Source organism: Sesamum indicum, linkage group LG2 (genome assembly GCF_026168435.1).
Source record: "Sesamum indicum cultivar Baizhima isolate 11 linkage group LG2, ASM2616843v1, whole genome shotgun sequence".
NCBI classification, from domain to species: Eukaryota; Viridiplantae; Streptophyta; class Magnoliopsida; order Lamiales; family Pedaliaceae; genus Sesamum; species Sesamum indicum.
The window spans coordinates 18,011,296-18,029,141 of record NC_142658.1 but is presented as its reverse complement, the minus strand read 5'-3'; the positions used below and the strand labels follow the sequence as shown (position 1 = coordinate 18,029,141).

General features: G+C 36.7%; 2 protein-coding genes across 2 annotated transcripts; one reads left to right on the top strand and one right to left on the bottom strand.

Annotated features, from left to right (window-relative positions):
• Positions 1–1,249: 1,249 nt before the first annotated feature.
• LOC105156066 (Glycosyl hydrolase superfamily protein) lies at positions 1,250–4,557 on the top strand. Its single transcript, XM_011072099.3, has 3 exons — positions 1,250–1,476; positions 1,591–2,711; positions 3,963–4,557. The coding sequence occupies exons 1-3, from the start codon at positions 1,431–1,433 to the stop codon at positions 4,035–4,037; spliced, it is 1,242 nt and encodes a 413-aa protein (XP_011070401.1). The 5' UTR covers positions 1,250–1,430; the 3' UTR covers positions 4,038–4,557.
• Positions 4,558–5,717: 1,160 nt separating this feature from the next.
• On the bottom strand, positions 5,718–17,474 carry LOC105156065 (ubiquitin carboxyl-terminal hydrolase 10). The gene is given in 15 exon segments (XM_011072098.3): positions 5,718–6,076; positions 6,079–6,190; positions 6,353–6,629; positions 6,725–7,258; positions 8,029–8,177; positions 8,274–8,531; positions 10,204–10,374; positions 12,899–13,039; positions 13,119–13,427; positions 14,145–14,240; positions 14,326–14,385; positions 14,994–15,138; positions 15,415–15,663; positions 16,945–17,113; positions 17,273–17,474. Coding segments are annotated over 14 exon segments (2,712 nt in total). The 5' UTR covers positions 17,106–17,113; positions 17,273–17,474; the 3' UTR covers positions 5,718–6,026.
• Positions 17,475–17,846: the final 372 nt, after the last annotated feature.

The window sequence follows — 17,846 nt, the reverse complement described above, 5'->3', positions numbered from 1 at the left end:
GAAAAGTATAAATTCACGAAATTAACTCATATATTTAATTAGAATATATTGGTCAGTGGGTTGGGAATTGCATCCATGTGAAGTGATTCGGAAGAAGTATTCTCAATTTATGGCCCCACGCCCACACTTATATCGGAAAAGCCCTCCTGCACTTTTACTATACAACTCACAAAATTTTATGACCAATCAAAATTTTAATAGAAAAATAGGGATAATTATACCATTCTACGATATTTGGTGTAATTATACGTATAATTTTTTTAATTTAAAAAATTATATCTAAAATCCTTAAAATTTATTTTTCTCTAACAAATAAATTTTTCCATTAGTTAAAATTTATTGAATTTACTTGTATTAATAAAAAAAATTAAAAAAAAAATTATACCTCATCGCATACATATATGAAGATGTAAGAGTGTAATTTGATCGACAAAGATTTATTTGACTTGCAATAAATCAGTAATAAGTCAATTGATAATAGATATGGATTTTTTTCTGATTCTTTTGTTAATATCACAAAATCTGATGAATTTTTTACTAATATGGAGAGTTATTAGGAAGCAAACGTTTCGGGTGTTAGAGTTAGTTTTTCAAATCATATAAAGTTTACGTTCAATTATATCAAACCTTATGAGAGTAGAGTGTAATTATTCCTAAAAAATAATAATATCACCTATTACTTAAAGACATTTAGAGTATAAGAGAGTGTTCAGTTAAGCTTAAAAGCTCTTTAAAATATTTTAGAAGATACTAAGAGTTTTTAAAGACATTTAGAGTATAAGTGGCAGCGGTGTTGAGATGAATCTCCAAAAATTAAATTCTCAGTTTGTTTCAACGTCTCAAAATGACAAATTCAAATGAAGAAATGATATTAAGTAGGGTTTTTGCACTCCATTAATGAATAGTACTTTACAATTGTATCAAATAAAGTTAAGATCAAGACTAACAAATAATAATTTTATTAAGAATTAATTAGCTGTCGTTCGACATGATCCCTACCTACATATAAAAAAGAGTTATGACGTGAAACCAAGAGAAATACGGGAAAATAAGTTGAGAGAAAAAAGTCGAATAGTAGATTGAAAGGGGAAAAAAATTATAATTGTAAGATGGTTAAAAAATATTAAAATTACTATTTTGCGGATGTGTTAAGGGAAAAATGAATTAAAATTAGTATTTTGGGGATGTGTTAAGGGAAAAATGAATAAAAGGGTTAATATAATTTAGATCCTCTCCAAAGCTGAAATGAAATGAGGGAAAAGAAATCATGCAAGAAAAGGAAAAGTGAAAAAGTGGAAAACAACAACAGAAAAGGGGAAAAGTAAGAAAGAGGAGAGGGTTTTAAGAGAGAGAGAGAGAGAGAGGGTTCTTCACTCCCAACACCCTCACTCCGACACCGCCATTGTCGTAATACCTCTCATTCTTTCTCCATGCCCATGGACTTCCGCCACCACTCCCCCATACTACTCTTTTCAGGTAAACCCTTTTTCATTTTTCCTTTAATTATTTTGAACAAACACACTACTATGATTAATGCTGCTGTTTTTTTCTTCAATGGACACTGCTAACAGCGTGATTTATCCAATGCAGCGTCATTGTTCTTCACGGCGGCGTTTTCCCTCGGCATCAACTACGGCCAGATCGCCAACAACCTCCCCCACCCTGAAGCGGTTGTCCCACTAGTCAAATCCATTGGCGCCACCCGTGTCAAGCTCTACGACGCCGATCCGCGAGTTCTCAAGGCCTTTGCCAACACCGGCGTCGAGTTCATCGTCGGCCTCGGCAATGAAGACTTGGCCAGAATGCGAGACCCGAAGCAAGCCCAAGCTTGGGTGAAGACCAACGTCCAGCGCTACTTACCCGCTACAAATATTACCTCCATTGCCGTCGGCAACGAGGTTCTCACATTCAACGACTCTACTCTCTCCACCAACCTCCTTCCCGCCATGGAAAGCGTCCACTCCGCCCTCGTTTCCCTCAACCTCGACAAGCAGGTTATGGTGACCACCGCCCACAATTTGGGCATTCTAGAGGTTTCTTATCCTCCCTCCGCCGGCGCATTCCGCCGAGATCTGACTCAAAAGCTGTCCTGCATTCTCGATTTCCACAGCAAAGTGGGCTCCCCATTCTTAATCAATGCCTATCCTTTCTTCGCCTACAAGGCGAACCCCAAACAAGTGTCATTAGACTTCGTCCTGTTCGAGACGGGCTCCGGGATGGTGGACCCGGCTTCGGGACTGCATTACGATAACATGTTCTATGCCCAAGTTGACGCGGCCCATTCAGCTGTGGAAAAGCTTGGGTACAAAAACGTGTGTTTGCAGATCTCAGAAACGGGGTGGCCGTCGAAGGGTGACGCCGATGAGTTCGGGGCGACGCCGGAAAACGCCAGGAAGTATAACGGGAACTTGATGAAGTTGATTGCTGATAAGAAGGGGACGCCGATGAGGCCGAATTCGGACTTGAACATCTACGTTTTTGCTTTATTTAACGAGAACGAGAAGCCCGGCCCGACTTCTGAGAGGAACTTCGGGCTATTCAAGCCGGACGGGACGCCAGTGTATAATCTGGGTTTCAATACGACGGGGTTGATTAGTACTAACACGTCGAGCTCCGCTGGCAGCTCAGGCGGTACGACATCATCTGGGTCCTCGCCGGCGGGAACCGGGACCTCTTCTAACGGTTACTTATCCATTACTGCAGATGACGCGGTGAGCATTCCCTTTTACGGAAAATTCTTATTATTATAACACTTTGCTACGCGATTGAACACTTTTCTCGAACTGTATGGGAAGGTTTGGTCCAGCCAGGTTCAGTCTAGAATTTCCCCCTTTTATTTCTTTTCCAATTTCTCGCTTATTTTTTCAATTTGCTGTCTGCAATGAATGCTGCTCCATTTGCCTGTAATTTGAATGGTTCAAGAAAGCTTTACTTAAGCATTAGGAATGTGAAGGATAGCATAAAGATGCAGGCTTTGATTACACAGTGGAGCTTGGGTGATCAATTAATAGATAAAAAGAAACTCAGTTTAGCTCACTACACTGCCAATGGAATGGAAATTCTTGTTCGTGATAACAGTTAGAGGCTAAGCTCTGTAAATACATTCATTTCTGTCGTAAATATATATCCTGAATGTTGATTTAGAATGTGTGTTGTTCCGAATTCAAGTAACCATATTGAGCAGAACAAGGCAGAGACACAGTACTTGACAACGGTTACCAGTCTTCTAGTTGAGTGTCTGTTTTTCAGTTGTTCAGTGTTAAAGAAGAAAAATACTACTTGGTAGAGTTGTAGTATTAGTAGAAGTTGAACCAGAAGCTGCTCATCAAAACTAGTAATAGGAAAAGCTTATGGGAGTTCATACAATTGAGTATGCAACTGAACATCTTCTGTATCTGAAGTTGGATTGTAACAGTTCTCAATCTAAATTTCTTTTGTCTTAGAAATGAAACTCTTTTATGTCACTCTTGTAATTGTACTACCCCTGCACACTAGGATATAACTTTAAAGCATGCATCATTCTGTCAGAATTTTGAAGCTGTGAGATCTACATGGAGGTCTTCTTCCCTATGCACTTTTAAGTTTCAATTTTCCTACAACTAGTTGGTTTTAGGAAAATGATGTGAAGATCAGATGAGGAGGACAGGGGAAGGAACTCCAGCCAACGTTCATTTCATGCAAATAGTCTTTTCTTTCTATAACAGAATATCTTTCTGAACCAATTCTTGGTTTCCTTTTCACAGAAACAACAATAGTCCACCAGACAGTATGCTTTAGTGGTTAAAGTAAAGGTAGCAAGTGTCTTAAGTGTCTTGGCTTAGAAAAAGGCATCTGGACCACTAAATTTCACTGCATTGCTTTCCTAGATGCCCTATGCAATATCTCCTGCTGAATTCCACAGCTGTAAATTGTGTGATAAGATCATTAATTTTTAACTATGTTACGTGTTGCTTGAATTGCAGGAGAGACTTCCTTCCCAATGGTCATTATCTTTTTTGTGCCTGATAGTTTCAACCGTACTAGCATTCCAACTCTGACTGTAAAGAACTCAAAAGGATTCATCTACAAAGAATCATAGGGGAAAAAGAGGAGCAACAGAGATCTTCAGGGTTAGGAAAAGGCAGATTCCGTTGCTTTATTCACTTTGGAATCGTCATCTTCTTTCTTCAACTAGAGCATGAAAGGCGCATCAAAGGCAACTTCCTCGTCTTAAGATCTTGCATTTGTGTTTGGTGTCAAGTCAGGCCAACTGGTCTCACATCCTTTTGGTTCTATCATCAAACATTTAGGAGGGGTGGCTGAATTATTGACGAAGATGCATTGCTCTTTTCTCTTTTAGGTTGGCATTGTGTCATGCTTTTTCCTCTCTGTATTTTTGTCTAGTGTATGAGTTCTCAAAGCAGTGAAGCACATATTCGGTCTAGATTAGATGCGCCGACCGACCCCATTATTATTCAATGTTTTTCTTTACTTGATATCAGTGTTTTTGGCAAACAGGGATCCTAGGATGTCATGTTGGAGATATTTGTTTAATGACAAGATTCTCATTGAAATCCAGTTTGATCACATGACAAACCATATATTATATTAAAATCAATTATATCTATGGGTGCATTATATTTCTCAATTTTCGCAGATGCGTCATTCCCAGAAAATGAAAATCATATTGCACATATTTGGAGCACCTTACAGGAAATGCAAGCCAACAACTCAAATCAAGCAGATTTTGCTAAATTGTATATTAGACAACATTTAATTTGATAGACTAAAACAAGAACCCTTAAAATTTCTGCTAACAGTAAATCACTACATTACTCCGGCTCAAAGGCATCAGAAAAATTACTGTAGATCCACATTAAATACCTCCCCGCTAGCCTAAAATTTCCTACCATATTTACATAACCTTCAAAAGAAATATATTATTCTACTTTCTCACTGTACATAATGTTATCCCGGGGCAAAAATGCATGACATCCCATGTAATAAACGAAATATACAAAATATCCTCCTGTGTTAAAAAAAATATCAAATTATCCCCTTATTTTTTTAAAAATAAAGTAATTTACCACTGATCCTAAAAGTAACCTACATGCATTTTAAGTGCAATTTTAATTGATTTTTAAGAATAAAATATTATTTTTTATTTAAATATAATATATAATAATATTATAGTATATAACATTTATAATATATATTTTTATTTTAAAAAATTAAAAAAAAAAACCCATCCCCCACCTTTTCTTCCTCTTCATACCCTCCAATCCACCATTCGCCGCCTGACCCCCACCAATCGGCCGCCCAACCCGCCCCCACTTCCCCCATCTCGTCACTGCTTCCACCCACCCCCCAATCCCCTATCCCCCCCCCCCCAATCGACCACCCCAGTCCGCTCCCCCTTCCCCATCTTCGGCGCCGCCCCTTCCACCTTCCCCCTTCGCCGTCGCCGGTCCTCCCCACGCTCCCTCCTTACCCGTCTCTCTCTCTCTCTCTATATATATACATATATATAATTTTAATTAATAAAAATATATCATAAATATATTTTTAATTAAATTTATGTAATTTATATATCATAAATATATACTTTTAATCTAAACCGTTGATCAATTTTAATTTAATCTGGACCATTGATCTTATTAATTCAATTTAAGCTTTAGATTCAGGCATATCCAACGGCTATTAAAAATAAAAAGAAATATCTAAAAATAACGCGTCAATGGCACGACATCGCGTGAGGGGCTTATTGTTTTATTATGAAAAATATAAAGGGATAATTTGCTATTTTTTTTACATGAGTGATTTGGTCATTTCGTATAACAGTAATTTGCATTTAACCCTTATCCTAGGTCCCATGCTGTGGTGCTCTTGTTCAAGCAGAACTATTTAACCTCCATTAATGCATTTCTAAACCTGGTCAAACAGACCCCACCAAGCTTGTCTGCGTGGGGTACAACTCAGCATTCTACGTTGTCAATCCCATCATGGATTTGCTTTACCGAGTGCATAGCATGAAAATCGTATGGATTTCAAGAATTTATATGAAATTCTGATGGCTCGGCCGCTGTTCCACCGAAGTATGTTTAACTCGTTGGTAGAACAACACATAAGCTGCAGATGTCTTGATCTCCGACTCGTTCACGGACGAAACATGAGAATCGTCAAAATGGTACCATCTGTTCTCATCAATTAGCTGCAAGAAAATGTGATAAAATCTAAGTTCAGTCATGAAAAACAAGACTAATAACAGGGCAATCAATGCAGTCATCACAAGTTCCAAGTCACGTAACACACTGATAATCATCAGCAGCACTGAATACTTCAATTCTAAATTGAGTCCAGCATAAGGTGTTACCTTGCAATAAGCAGAATAGTGTCCCCCACCAAGGCCCCCATAGTGGTTGCTGATGGCATATAGCTCATACACATGTGATCCTTCAGATGCATCCTTGCTCTTCACGTATTTGCTTAAATCAAGATCGTGGATAGGAAAATTCACAAATGTATCGAGTTTGTTCTTCAGCCATCTGCTATACGAGAATCGTTTCAAGTGAAAGACAAGTACATCTGGCAACCTCCACAAATCCAATTTTTTACTTGCTTGTCTATGTTCCTTGCATCGAGGACAATACCTGCACTCAATGTTTAAAAATGGGATACAAGGTAAAAATACACAACTTAACAAAAGTTAGCAGCAGGACTACAGTTTAGGATGTAGTCCACATACCACATATCATCAGGGCCTAGAGGTTCCTCTTTCAGAAATGCATCAAGGCAGGAAAACAGAGAGATGACCTCTTGCTTGGTTTTCTTTGCAAGAAGTCCAGACTTGTGAACCTCAGGAAGATCCTTTAAGTAGCTAGCATCATATAACTCGTGCTCTTTTTCAGTCCAGTCCAGCATGACTTTGATCAAACGACTAGGTTGTATCGGTGAATCCTTCACTATAGGCTGGCAGCCATAACCCTTGTCATCAGTGACGCAAAGTCGAAATGACAACTCCTTGCTAGACATTCCCTCTGGTTCCATTCCCTCAGTTGATTGGGTGGCAGGTCCAAACTGGGAACTACAACCATTTGTTTGCTCTTCTGTTGCACTCGAAGGAGGGCCATTTTCATTGCTACTATCAGTAGCTGTTGAAGTAAAAAGTCCTTTCCTTCTTAAAGGGGAAAGCACTTTGTTAACAGCAAGATCAACATCACATCCTGACTTTGGATCTTCCAAGACAGTCACTAGTGGTGTCAAGAACAGCTTCCGCTCACTGAAGAAACATTTGCATAATTGTCAGCAAGCCAAGAAATAATAGAAGGTTAAACCAACACAACTTCTGTTCTCGTGGGGGAGATTGGCGCATCTACAAGTTGAGAGTGTGCTCGGGCAAGTGGGCTAAGCAGAACTACTAGTAAGGGGATTTGCCTGCAATACGAGGGGAACTCTTTTTTGAGAACTTTAGCTACGGACTTAGGTTAGCTAGCTCAGCTTCTCCTATGGCTATTTGGATGTTGGAACTAGGGTAATGCAAAGACAAAGAAGGCCGGTGAGTCGAATCAGGGGCGGCAGCTCGATTGGTGAAAAATGAGAAGTTATTTGGACAACAGATATACGCACATAAAAATATACAACTTTTCACACAAGTGAGAACCATCAGTAATTATCTAACATATCCATAGTAGTAATTTTATGGCTAGAACCAGATTCCTGGTTTTGCAATATGGCTTTTCTTTTATAATAATGTAGAATGGTGGCTACAACAGCACTCCTACTTGCATCATTTTCAAAGTAGATTATTTTTTCCCCAGAAAATGCAAGTTCAGTATAAGGTCAACGCATTGCAAGAAAAGCTACAAGTTGCCTGAGGTTTCATGAAAATCATCTGCAGCACCAAAGCAAAGGCCAGCCCTGTAAGAAACTTTATATTTCAAAGTTTATTATATAGTGAAAGAAACCAAACAAGTGCACATGATTCCTAAAAGATGAAGTCTTTTCTGGAAATAAAATCTCATATACAGACCAAACAAAAGGAGAACTTACTTTTCCTGGTACCGGTGCCATATCTCTAGTCTTGTAAACTTTGCCTCAGTCTTCGGGAGTCTGTAGGCAACTATATGTTCGTCATCTTTAATTGTAGCCAAAGGTTCCGATGGAATTTCCAGGTACCGGTATATCCTATGTTCATAGACCTACAGATCAAAAGTTGGCTTCAAATAAACTTGTATGAATTAATGCAAAGATCTACACAATATCATCAGCAGATGATAAATTGAGAAAATGTCTACCTCGGCTAGTAGTAAGTATTCATCGTCCTGTAAGCAGCACGCAATGCCCAAAGCCTGGTTAAGATCTTTGCAACATCCTTGCTTTGGAAGAGTAACTGTGAATGGCATAGGAAGGCCACTCCCATCACCATAAAACACTGTTGCTGTCATTGATCGAGTAGTTGTTGAAGGAAGTGGCAAAGACAGGTACATGAAGGGATCAAATGTTATAGATATCTTGTTGCAAACTGGGCAAACCAGCGTCGATTTGTATTGACCCTGACAAATTTTCAGCATTAAACTGTTGTCACAGAAATTAATACGGGGAGATAATCAGAAGCAAATTTCTACTTAGAAGTATCAAACAACACTCTTCACCAAGTTTCTGGATTACTGTAAGCATTTCCTGAAAATCAACAACTAAGATAAATGCTAACACTTGATACATTTCTCTTGCTGATTGACAGAACAAGAACCCCTGTGGGCATCATTCAAGCTGTACAAGAGGCTCATAAAGGAGACTTGGAATATCGTAGAAATGCTGTCAGAAGAGCAAAAAGTTTAATACAGCTCGAAAAGAACTGAAAATATATATTATTGACTTACAAGTTATAACTATTTTCTATTCCAAGTAGTTTAAGCTAGGCGTTTTCTAGAAAAACTTTTGTTTTGTGGCAATTCATGATAGGAGTCAAATTTAATATTTTTTTCATTACTTACTTTATCTTTCGAGTCTATTGGCCCTCAAATTGACGTTAGTAGTTGTAGTTTCCTGATTAAAGCATAGTCTTCTTCCTGGAGGAATCTTTGAAGTCTATAATAAGATTTTCTTCTTTTTCTTTAATTATTTAACTCAACAAGGCAATATATTCAAAATTGTCATTAAGGCAATGTGAGTACCTTCACGGTTCTCAGCAGGAATGTAAAGTAAAATTGTAATTGACAATATTTTTCCTTTATATGCATGCATTTTTCTCTTTTAATTCTATGCTTCCAGCTCAACAATCATATACTCCCATCCCATTCGAACCACAGAAGTAAGCAAACATACAATTCTTCTCAAGTTACTGTTAACTCTACTGTTCATATAGCTAGACCGTGTCTTGTAAACTCCTTAACATTAATCCATAATCATATCCAGATATTAGCTTAATCTTTGAGCTACCAGTTTCTAGTTAAAACATGCAGCGAAACTGATCTGGTCGAGGTTATCCAACATTATCTAGCCGCAAAAAGTAAAAGTCTTTTATTCTCAAATGTTAGAAACGCCTCATGCAATTGGAAATGGATCTAAATTATAAAGTTGGACCAAATAAAGTTTGTACTCTATATGGTGTGCAGAAGACCCTAAAAGTCAGGAAATCCCCTTTAGATGGCATTTTTATAACTAAAAGGTTAACCAATTTTCTTATTAGTACATACCATAACAGTTTTAAAAGATTTATTTTTCAATTGATATATATGCCATTATACCCTAAAACTAAACATATGGAATCCTTACTTATTCTAATAACTAAAAATCCAAATCTCATCTTCCAATATAGTATCTTCCAGACTTTAAACAATTTCACATTTTTCTCACACATGAAAACTATTTAAAATTCTGTCGTGATTTGCACGTTTCAACAAACCTATTTTCCGAGCAAAAATTATATTCAAGCACGCATATTAAGTATGCCAAAATATCTCATCCATAATCAGTGATCAAGCCCAAAATACAGCCCTGCCAACTCAAAATTGCAGCACCTGTGGCACTATCTGTGGAAGCAATTTAAATTAAGTACCGTGTGTCGCGTAGTTGATGAAAAGAGCAAAGTTTCTGGAGAAATTAGTCAACTAAACATTGATTTTGAATTAACAACTCTGGCAATTGACAGAAGCAACTGCAATAGTTTAGGATGAAAGTAATTTAGGGAATTGGCAGAAACAAATATAGAACCAAGTTATTCACCTGGCAAATATCTACAATTATGGAATCATTTCGGGCCTTGTGATATCTCCAAAACTCATCTGCCACTTCCTCATCAGGCCTTCCATCATAATCCTTCGTTTCAATATATGGTTTCTGCTTAACACGATTCAAGTCTTCGTGCAGCCCATCGAGCAAAAAGGCAAGGAGTTCCTAAGGACAAATTGTAGATCATCCTTTTAGAAACTTTAATACATGATTTCTTGATCTTACCAATAAATCCAGATTCAGATGCATAGCCGGAAACCAAGCAGACAAAAAAGGTAAAAGCTGCAAATATAATTCTTTTATAGCCCATGCTATTTTACCGTAACGTATGCCAGAAAAATAATTTGATGAAAGCCAAATATCACGGCAAAAGGTATACAATACTCTTCTTGGATTTCCCAGGGGATGATCAAATATTAAATTATTTGAACTTAGAATCATAAAATATCCGGTGCGATATCAATAGGCAGCCAGAACTTACTAGTCTTGTTTGTGTAATGGACCTTAAGTGAACCGTCCTTATCCCAACATCAACTTTTCTTATCATACAAAATGAATGAGATCTATTATGCTCTTGACAAACTAACATATGAAAAAATTGTGCAAAATTGCAAAGTTAGTCGCACAGAATAGGGTCATTTAATTCTTGACCCCGCGCTTTACGGGATTTTAAAATTGACTCCACATTTTGTTAAAAATTGCAAATGGAGACCAAAATCATTGCACAAAAGGCTCCTCCCACTAACTGCTCTTAAATATTGACACCGGACCAGAATGTGAAAGTCACATGCTCTTAGGGGTATTCAAAATTCGGTTAACCAGCCGAAACCCGACTAAATCGAATTTTCGATTCGTATCAAATTTCGAACGGCAAATTCGTTTCGGTATTCTTTTTTATTTAAAAAGAACATTACAATTCAGTCGGTTACGGTTTTCTAGTTTGGTTAACCGAACCGACCGAATAAGCGAAATTAAAAAATATATATATATATATATTATAATTCTATAAAGTTTATTAATATACAAAAATTATATTCATAATATATAAATATTATTATATTATAATATAATTTCTACTTACTTTTAAACTTAAAACATAAAAACTGTTAAACTTATTGAGATAAGAGAATAAATGGCAAATTTGGATAAAACATTAAAATGGCATTTTTTTAATAAAAATTGATTTTTCGGTTGAACTGAAAAAAAATCAGTTATAACCAAACTGAACCAGCTAATCCAGTTAGGTATAAATGGAGGACCGAATTTTCGATTAACCAAAAAACCAATTCGGTTAATCAAATTGAATAAGCCTACACGCCCAAAGCAATTAGTAGGTCTAACGAGGCAAAATTGCTGCTTTGATCCCATAAGAATGGATCATTTCAAACTTTGGTCCCACACTTTATGAAATTATATTTTTGGCCACAGATTCAGTTAATATTTGCATCATTAGTCTAAAAACACAACAAATTTGGTCCTTTTGGCACTCCGCCATTGTAAGCCAATAGCACAACCTACGTGATATTCACTTGGCCGTTAGCTGGTGATTTGTGGATGGAAAAATCACCACATCATCTCATATGTAGTAGAAAGCCAAACCAATTGGGTGGATTTGGAGAGGTTTTCGGGAGCATTAGTAAACTCTCTTTTTTTACGTCTTAGGCTTTGAGGCTCGTGTGGTGATTTTCTCTCCAAAAAATCACCAGCTAACGACCACGTGAAATTGTGTGGGTTGTGAACTATTGGCGGAGTGAATAAATGACTAAATTGATATGTTTTTGGACCAACGCTGCCATTCTTAATGGAACATCTAACCAAAAGATAAAGCGTGTGACCAAAGTTGAAATGGCCCAATCTTATGGGACCAATGTTGTAATTTTGCCATCAAAAGATGGTCAACTGTTAAAGTGTGAGGGACTTTTGTGCAATAATTTTGGCTTTCATTTACAATTTTTAATGAAAAGTGGGGTCAGTTTTAAAATCCCTTAAGACACGGGCAATTTAGCAGAAAAAATTGTATAAAATATCAATTGTCAACAGACCCTTAAGAAAATATGAGAAAGTAAAAAGTAGGGATAATTACACTCCCCTCCCCTAAGGTTTGGTGTAATTACACATAAATCCCTTGTGGTTTGAGAAATTATATCTAGCACCCCTAAAGTTTGTTTCCGTCTAACAAATAAGTCCCTTCGTTAGTCAAAATTCACTGAATTTGCTAATATTAACAAAAAATGAATGAAAAATTATATTTACGCTCGATTAGTTGATTACTGACTTATTGCAGGTCAAACAATATTTTTTCAAACTAAAGTATCCTTCAAACGATGAAGATATACCTCCTCACATGCGTTAACGTGTGAAGACGTATGAGGGTAATTTGATCATAAAAAAATTTATTTATCCTACAATAAGTCAATAATAAATAAATCAGGGGTGAATATAGAATTTTTCTCATTTTTTTTGTTAATATCAACAAATTCGGTAAATTTTGACTAACGGAGGGACTTATTTGTTGGATGGAAGCAAATCTCAGGGGTGCCAGAATGCTAGATGTAATTTTTCAAACCACATGGGGTCTATATATAATTATACCAAACCTCAAAGGAGGAGAGTGTAATTATCTCTAAAAGTACTATACAACTGCAGACATCACTAGAATATCTTGCTTCCAGAACGGGAACAAACTAACCTGTGAATCATGTTGGTTATACCCACTAAACTGAGGAGCAAAACGGGCAAGTTTCCCCTTAAATGCACGAGGTGCAACTGGAGTTCGCCCAGAAGACCAGAGTTTCCTCAATAAGTCACCAAATGCAAGCGCAAGCTCCCCCTGCCATATGAAAATAGCCATAAGGATGCAGCAATAGGTCAAGTAACAAACTTTCATGAAGTAATGTCAGAGCAAATACATGCATTCCTAAAGGATTTTGTCTGTTGATCTCATCACTATAGTCTTGCAAGAAGTACTGAGCAAGATGTGGTGTATGAACTAAACACTGAAGAGCACTATTCATGAAGCAAGTGTTCCCCAAATTTTGCAATCCTGCCAGACCTCCCTTATCCCCCCTTGTTACAGACTTCAAACTTTCGTATCCATCATCCATATTTGGATCACCAGCAATCGAAGACGTCGATTTTATAGGTTCCACTTGGACCAATGCTAAGCTATTTCCAGTCAAACACTTTTGGGATCCATCAATTGCCACCTCAAGAAGAATCTACCAAACAAAGAAAGAAGGCCTTCAGAAAACATGAAGGGTACAGTCCTTCCATAGAACATGTAAGAAAACCAAGACAAAAAAATAAAACTCTGGAAAGAGACGCTAAAGATAAATCTTCTTGTGGGACCATGTAAGGGTGACCAGTGATCCTACCCCTCAATAAATTCAGGAAATATGTCATCCATAATTGTTTCAATTGTAAGCCAAATTGATTGAGAACTTTTAATGAATAAAGTCAAATAGAAAAGGATTCAGACAGCGGTTCTGAATTACTGTTTCTCAGAAGAAAGAATCCACTGAAATGCATATTAGTAGACAGAGGTCACAGATTTCTGACCCTTGTATATCTTGAAGAATTAGTTATTGAAGAAGGAAAATTTTCAAGGTAAAAGCTGAGTCTTTGGATGGTTTTCTATCTCTGATATAATCATTGACATTGATATCATCAATATTGTCGAACTCCCAAGAAAAATTTCTCAGCATATCAAAAGTGCTCCTTGTCAACTACGTCTTGCTTAGTGTCATTACAAACTTCAAAATCGTATTCCTATCCAATATAGCAAGAGAAGGGCCTTGGTGATGTACAACGAGAAAACGGATTATGTAAAATATATCAGAATAACCCACAGATTCTGTAGTTGGATAGATAACTCTATAAAAAACTGTATTAAGGAGAAGAAAGCATAACTGTATTAGCAAGTATCATGAGCTTACATCTTGATCCATCTGCAGATTAGACTCCTCCAGGGTTTGGTTTGAAGAAATTAGTATTGTATGCTTTTGCTTATTGAAGTAGTCCCAGATACATGCCTGTACAAAATTCAGAAAGCGACAACAAAGTCATGATTTTTTCCAACATAACCACACTGAGGAATACTGTACTCTATGAACACACCTTTTCTGTGTCTAAACCTTTGAGTAGACATACTTTTTCATAGAGGTTATGTACAGAATCCTGAAATACAAAATCAGCAAGAATTACTCAGAGTTCAGACATTCAAAAGAAAGACTTTAACTAGAATAAATCAATGAAGAGCTTGATCAAGGGCATAAAGAATATGGAAGACATTTCTCTTTGCACAATACATCAACCTCACATGGATGTGTGGATTCAACAGATATGAAAAGAAACCTGTTAGAACCGAAAAGACATCACTAAACTCCTAACCTTAAGCCAAATAAACATCATCAAGTGTATCTATACAAGCAAGTGTATGCAAGTACACAAAGCTCTGACAAATACAGGCGCACATTTAAAGAGTTTGAACATTAATATTCAAGGTAAAACGAATAGTACATAATCAAACTTAGACAAGATGTGAATAATAAAAGGAAAGTATTAGATAAGCACAAATTTATAAGCAACTCTCAGTGTGCTCCTGTCATGCACTGAGGTTACAGGGAAAAATTACACTGATAAACATAATTGAGAAAACAACCACCACCAACTTATATAACTGAGATGGTAAAATTAATAATGTTAAAACAAATATTTATATCTCCAAAGGCTACATGACAACTCCCAACATCAGAAAAGTATCAAAGTGTAGGCAGAAGATGTACCTTTTTACTTAGTATTATAACTACTTCACTCTGGTCTCTGGAGTCAATTAACTTGAGACACAAAGGAAAGACCTCGACAATGAATTGCTTATGTTGATCTCCAACTGAAATCATCTTCCGTGGCAACACCGGCCCTCCTTTGTACCTTTGGACAAAAGACACAAGAATTCAACAAATACAACATGTGGAGAACAGCAAAATATATACAGCCCAGGCTCACAGGCAACATGCTGTAGGTTGCCCTCTGCCATTGTCTCTACTGAAATCTTTTTCTTTATGTCGAGGTGAAAGGAGAAATTTACTAGGTTTCAGAAAAAACTGTTTACAATTGACCATAGCCATTGAACCCTCTCTTTCCGCATGATAGTGGTAATCGTTGGAAAATGGGAATAAAAACGGAGATCCCAGTCATAATAAATACCACTTCAAAAGCTTCTGCCAGACTTCTTGTGGAACTAATACATAATCACGCCCTTCTTCCAGAGTTCTCAGAAGCTGCGGGCCATCATCTTTATTCTCCACTTCATTTACAACAATGTCATTGTTATCAATTGGTCCAGGTCTACCTTCTATATTTGATGGTGTCGCAGATTGTGATTCAGTAGAATGTCCTTCAAATGGATACCCATCTTCTATTTTCCCAGTGTACCTTTGCCAGGCCTTGAACCACCTGTAGAAAAAGGGACAGAGTAACATAAATGCATAATTGTCTGCATACTTTAAACATTTCTTTTACTTGGAAATCGGCCAGCAATGCTAAACCTTCCATCTGAAAACTAGAATATTCGTTGCAACAGAAAATTGGGAGTCAAAGACAGGCTCCAGAAATACACCATAAAATAACAAGGTAAATCATCCATTCAAACAATTTTAGGGAAGCATAATAAGTTTTCTTTGATGTCCAAAAAAGTATTGGACAGTCTTCCAATTTCACCCAGAAGTTTAAAAGAAATTACTCAAGAATTCGAAAGTAGCAGGTCTGAGGATCTCAACAGATCCCCTGCCCCTGTTTAACAACACTCCATATAATAACCTTAACGGGGTCATACTCATGCAGATTCAGTACTTACTTTTGTTTACATGCATATGCAGAATTTACATTGAGAGGAGGAGGAATTTGTCTCAACTCTTCTATAAATTTCTTCTGGCATAAGAGTCATGAGTGAATGTTTGGCTAGGAAGGTGGAGTGTAAATGGCGTACAGAGGCCTACTTAAACAGTACATACATCAACATGCTTGAAGTGGAAGTACCATATCCAGTTCAACTTTTGCATCTCCTAATAAATCAGCCAGAAAGGAAGACAATTCCTGTACAGAGATAGCATTAACCAGTATGTAGGCTGAAGAGAGCAAGAAACTAGTTTTCTCTGCCTTCCCCTATTTCTCTCTCTTTATTTCTACTTCCCCTCCCTTCCGGCATAATGAGCAAGAGGTCCAATTGCGGAGTTCTGCTTCCTAAATGAGTAAACCTTTTATCTTCAATCAATCAACCACATTCAATTGGCTAATGACCTTGCTACTTCCAATCACAAATAAGAACATAATTCTGAAGCATGCCATTAACATTAAACACATAGGAAAATAAATCCAATCAACCTCGAAAATAATAGGCTTATTTACACAAGCAAGATGCTATTCGCCAATTACTGAAATCATGTCTGTTTACAACTCCTTAAGGTTTAAAAAAAGAGAGAGAGACAGGAACTTTCTAATTGAGTACCTTTTAGCTTAACATACTCGAAGTTAAAAATTTGACGGGAATAACACTTAAATAATATAATTCAAAGCTCAAGCACATTTAAATAGAATCTACTTCTCAAAAGAACTAGATTGAAACATAAGAACAACCCACTAAAAGGGTAAACAATGATAATCACCCTAAGATATGAATCATGGAGTTCACTTTATACTCAATCAACCATCAGAAGCAACCTAAAAAGTAAAAACCACCTGCTAGATACGACGTAATACAAATTTCCCTCACGCAAATTAGCCTCAGCTTTGTCCGTCAATTCCTGAACAATCCTCTTCTCTTCCTCCGGCTTGCATGGCAATTCTAACGATCCATTCTCCATCATGTAATGATAACTCGACGAATCTGGAATCGTCATGATCTATTCTGCAATTCAATCCGACACCAAAACATCCAACAAAATATCAGAAATCTCGATAGCCACATCACAACATCAATTTGAAATGTCAAAACTCTGAAATGTTGAAGACATTGTACTCATATAATAACAAACAAACAATAAAAACAACAAACAGAAAACTGTACATTCGTATGTGTATTTGGAGAGGGAAACGGAGAACCCTAGATTACAGGGAAGAAGGTTTCTGTATCCAATTTGATGTTCGATCGAAGCATGGAGTGAGAAAATCTAGAGAGAGAAAATTCGTGAAAAGCACTATCTATAGTTTTCCCCGATTTTTCAACCGTCCGCCGTTTGTTGCAGTTGGCCCTTTTCAAAACTGTTGGAGCACCAACCTTTTGTATTTTACAAGCGCAATAAATATATTACAAATTATTACCTATATTAGAAAGGTGCAATTTTGAGTAACCTTAAGGGAATACTATCATTAATTAAGTGTCACCTCAATTTTATTTTTTTAATTAATTATTTCATTTGACTTCTCTTTCATTAATTACTTTTAAAATTAATATCACATCATTTTTTTTGTATTTAATAAATAATTTTTTACACTTTAAATTACAATAAAAAAGAAATAAATAAGTAAATAACTTATTATAAATTTTGGACACTGAATAAGCTAATTATTTTATTAGTTGAATTTGTGCAGTGGTATTGGAACTGCGACTTTGTGTTTATAACATCTCTTTTCTTTATAAT

Excerpts from the sequence above, each read along its gene's own strand:
- LOC105156066 (XM_011072099.3), top strand. The coding sequence starts at position 1,431 with ATGCCCATGGACTTCCGCCACCACTCCCCCATACTACTCTTTTCAG. Across the intron at positions 1,477-1,590 it reads CCCCATACTACTCTTTTCAG|CGTCATTGTTCTTCACGGCG; the intron begins GTAAACCCTTTT and ends TATCCAATGCAG. Across the intron at positions 2,712-3,962 it reads CCATTACTGCAGATGACGCG|GAGAGACTTCCTTCCCAATG; the intron begins GTGAGCATTCCC and ends CTTGAATTGCAG.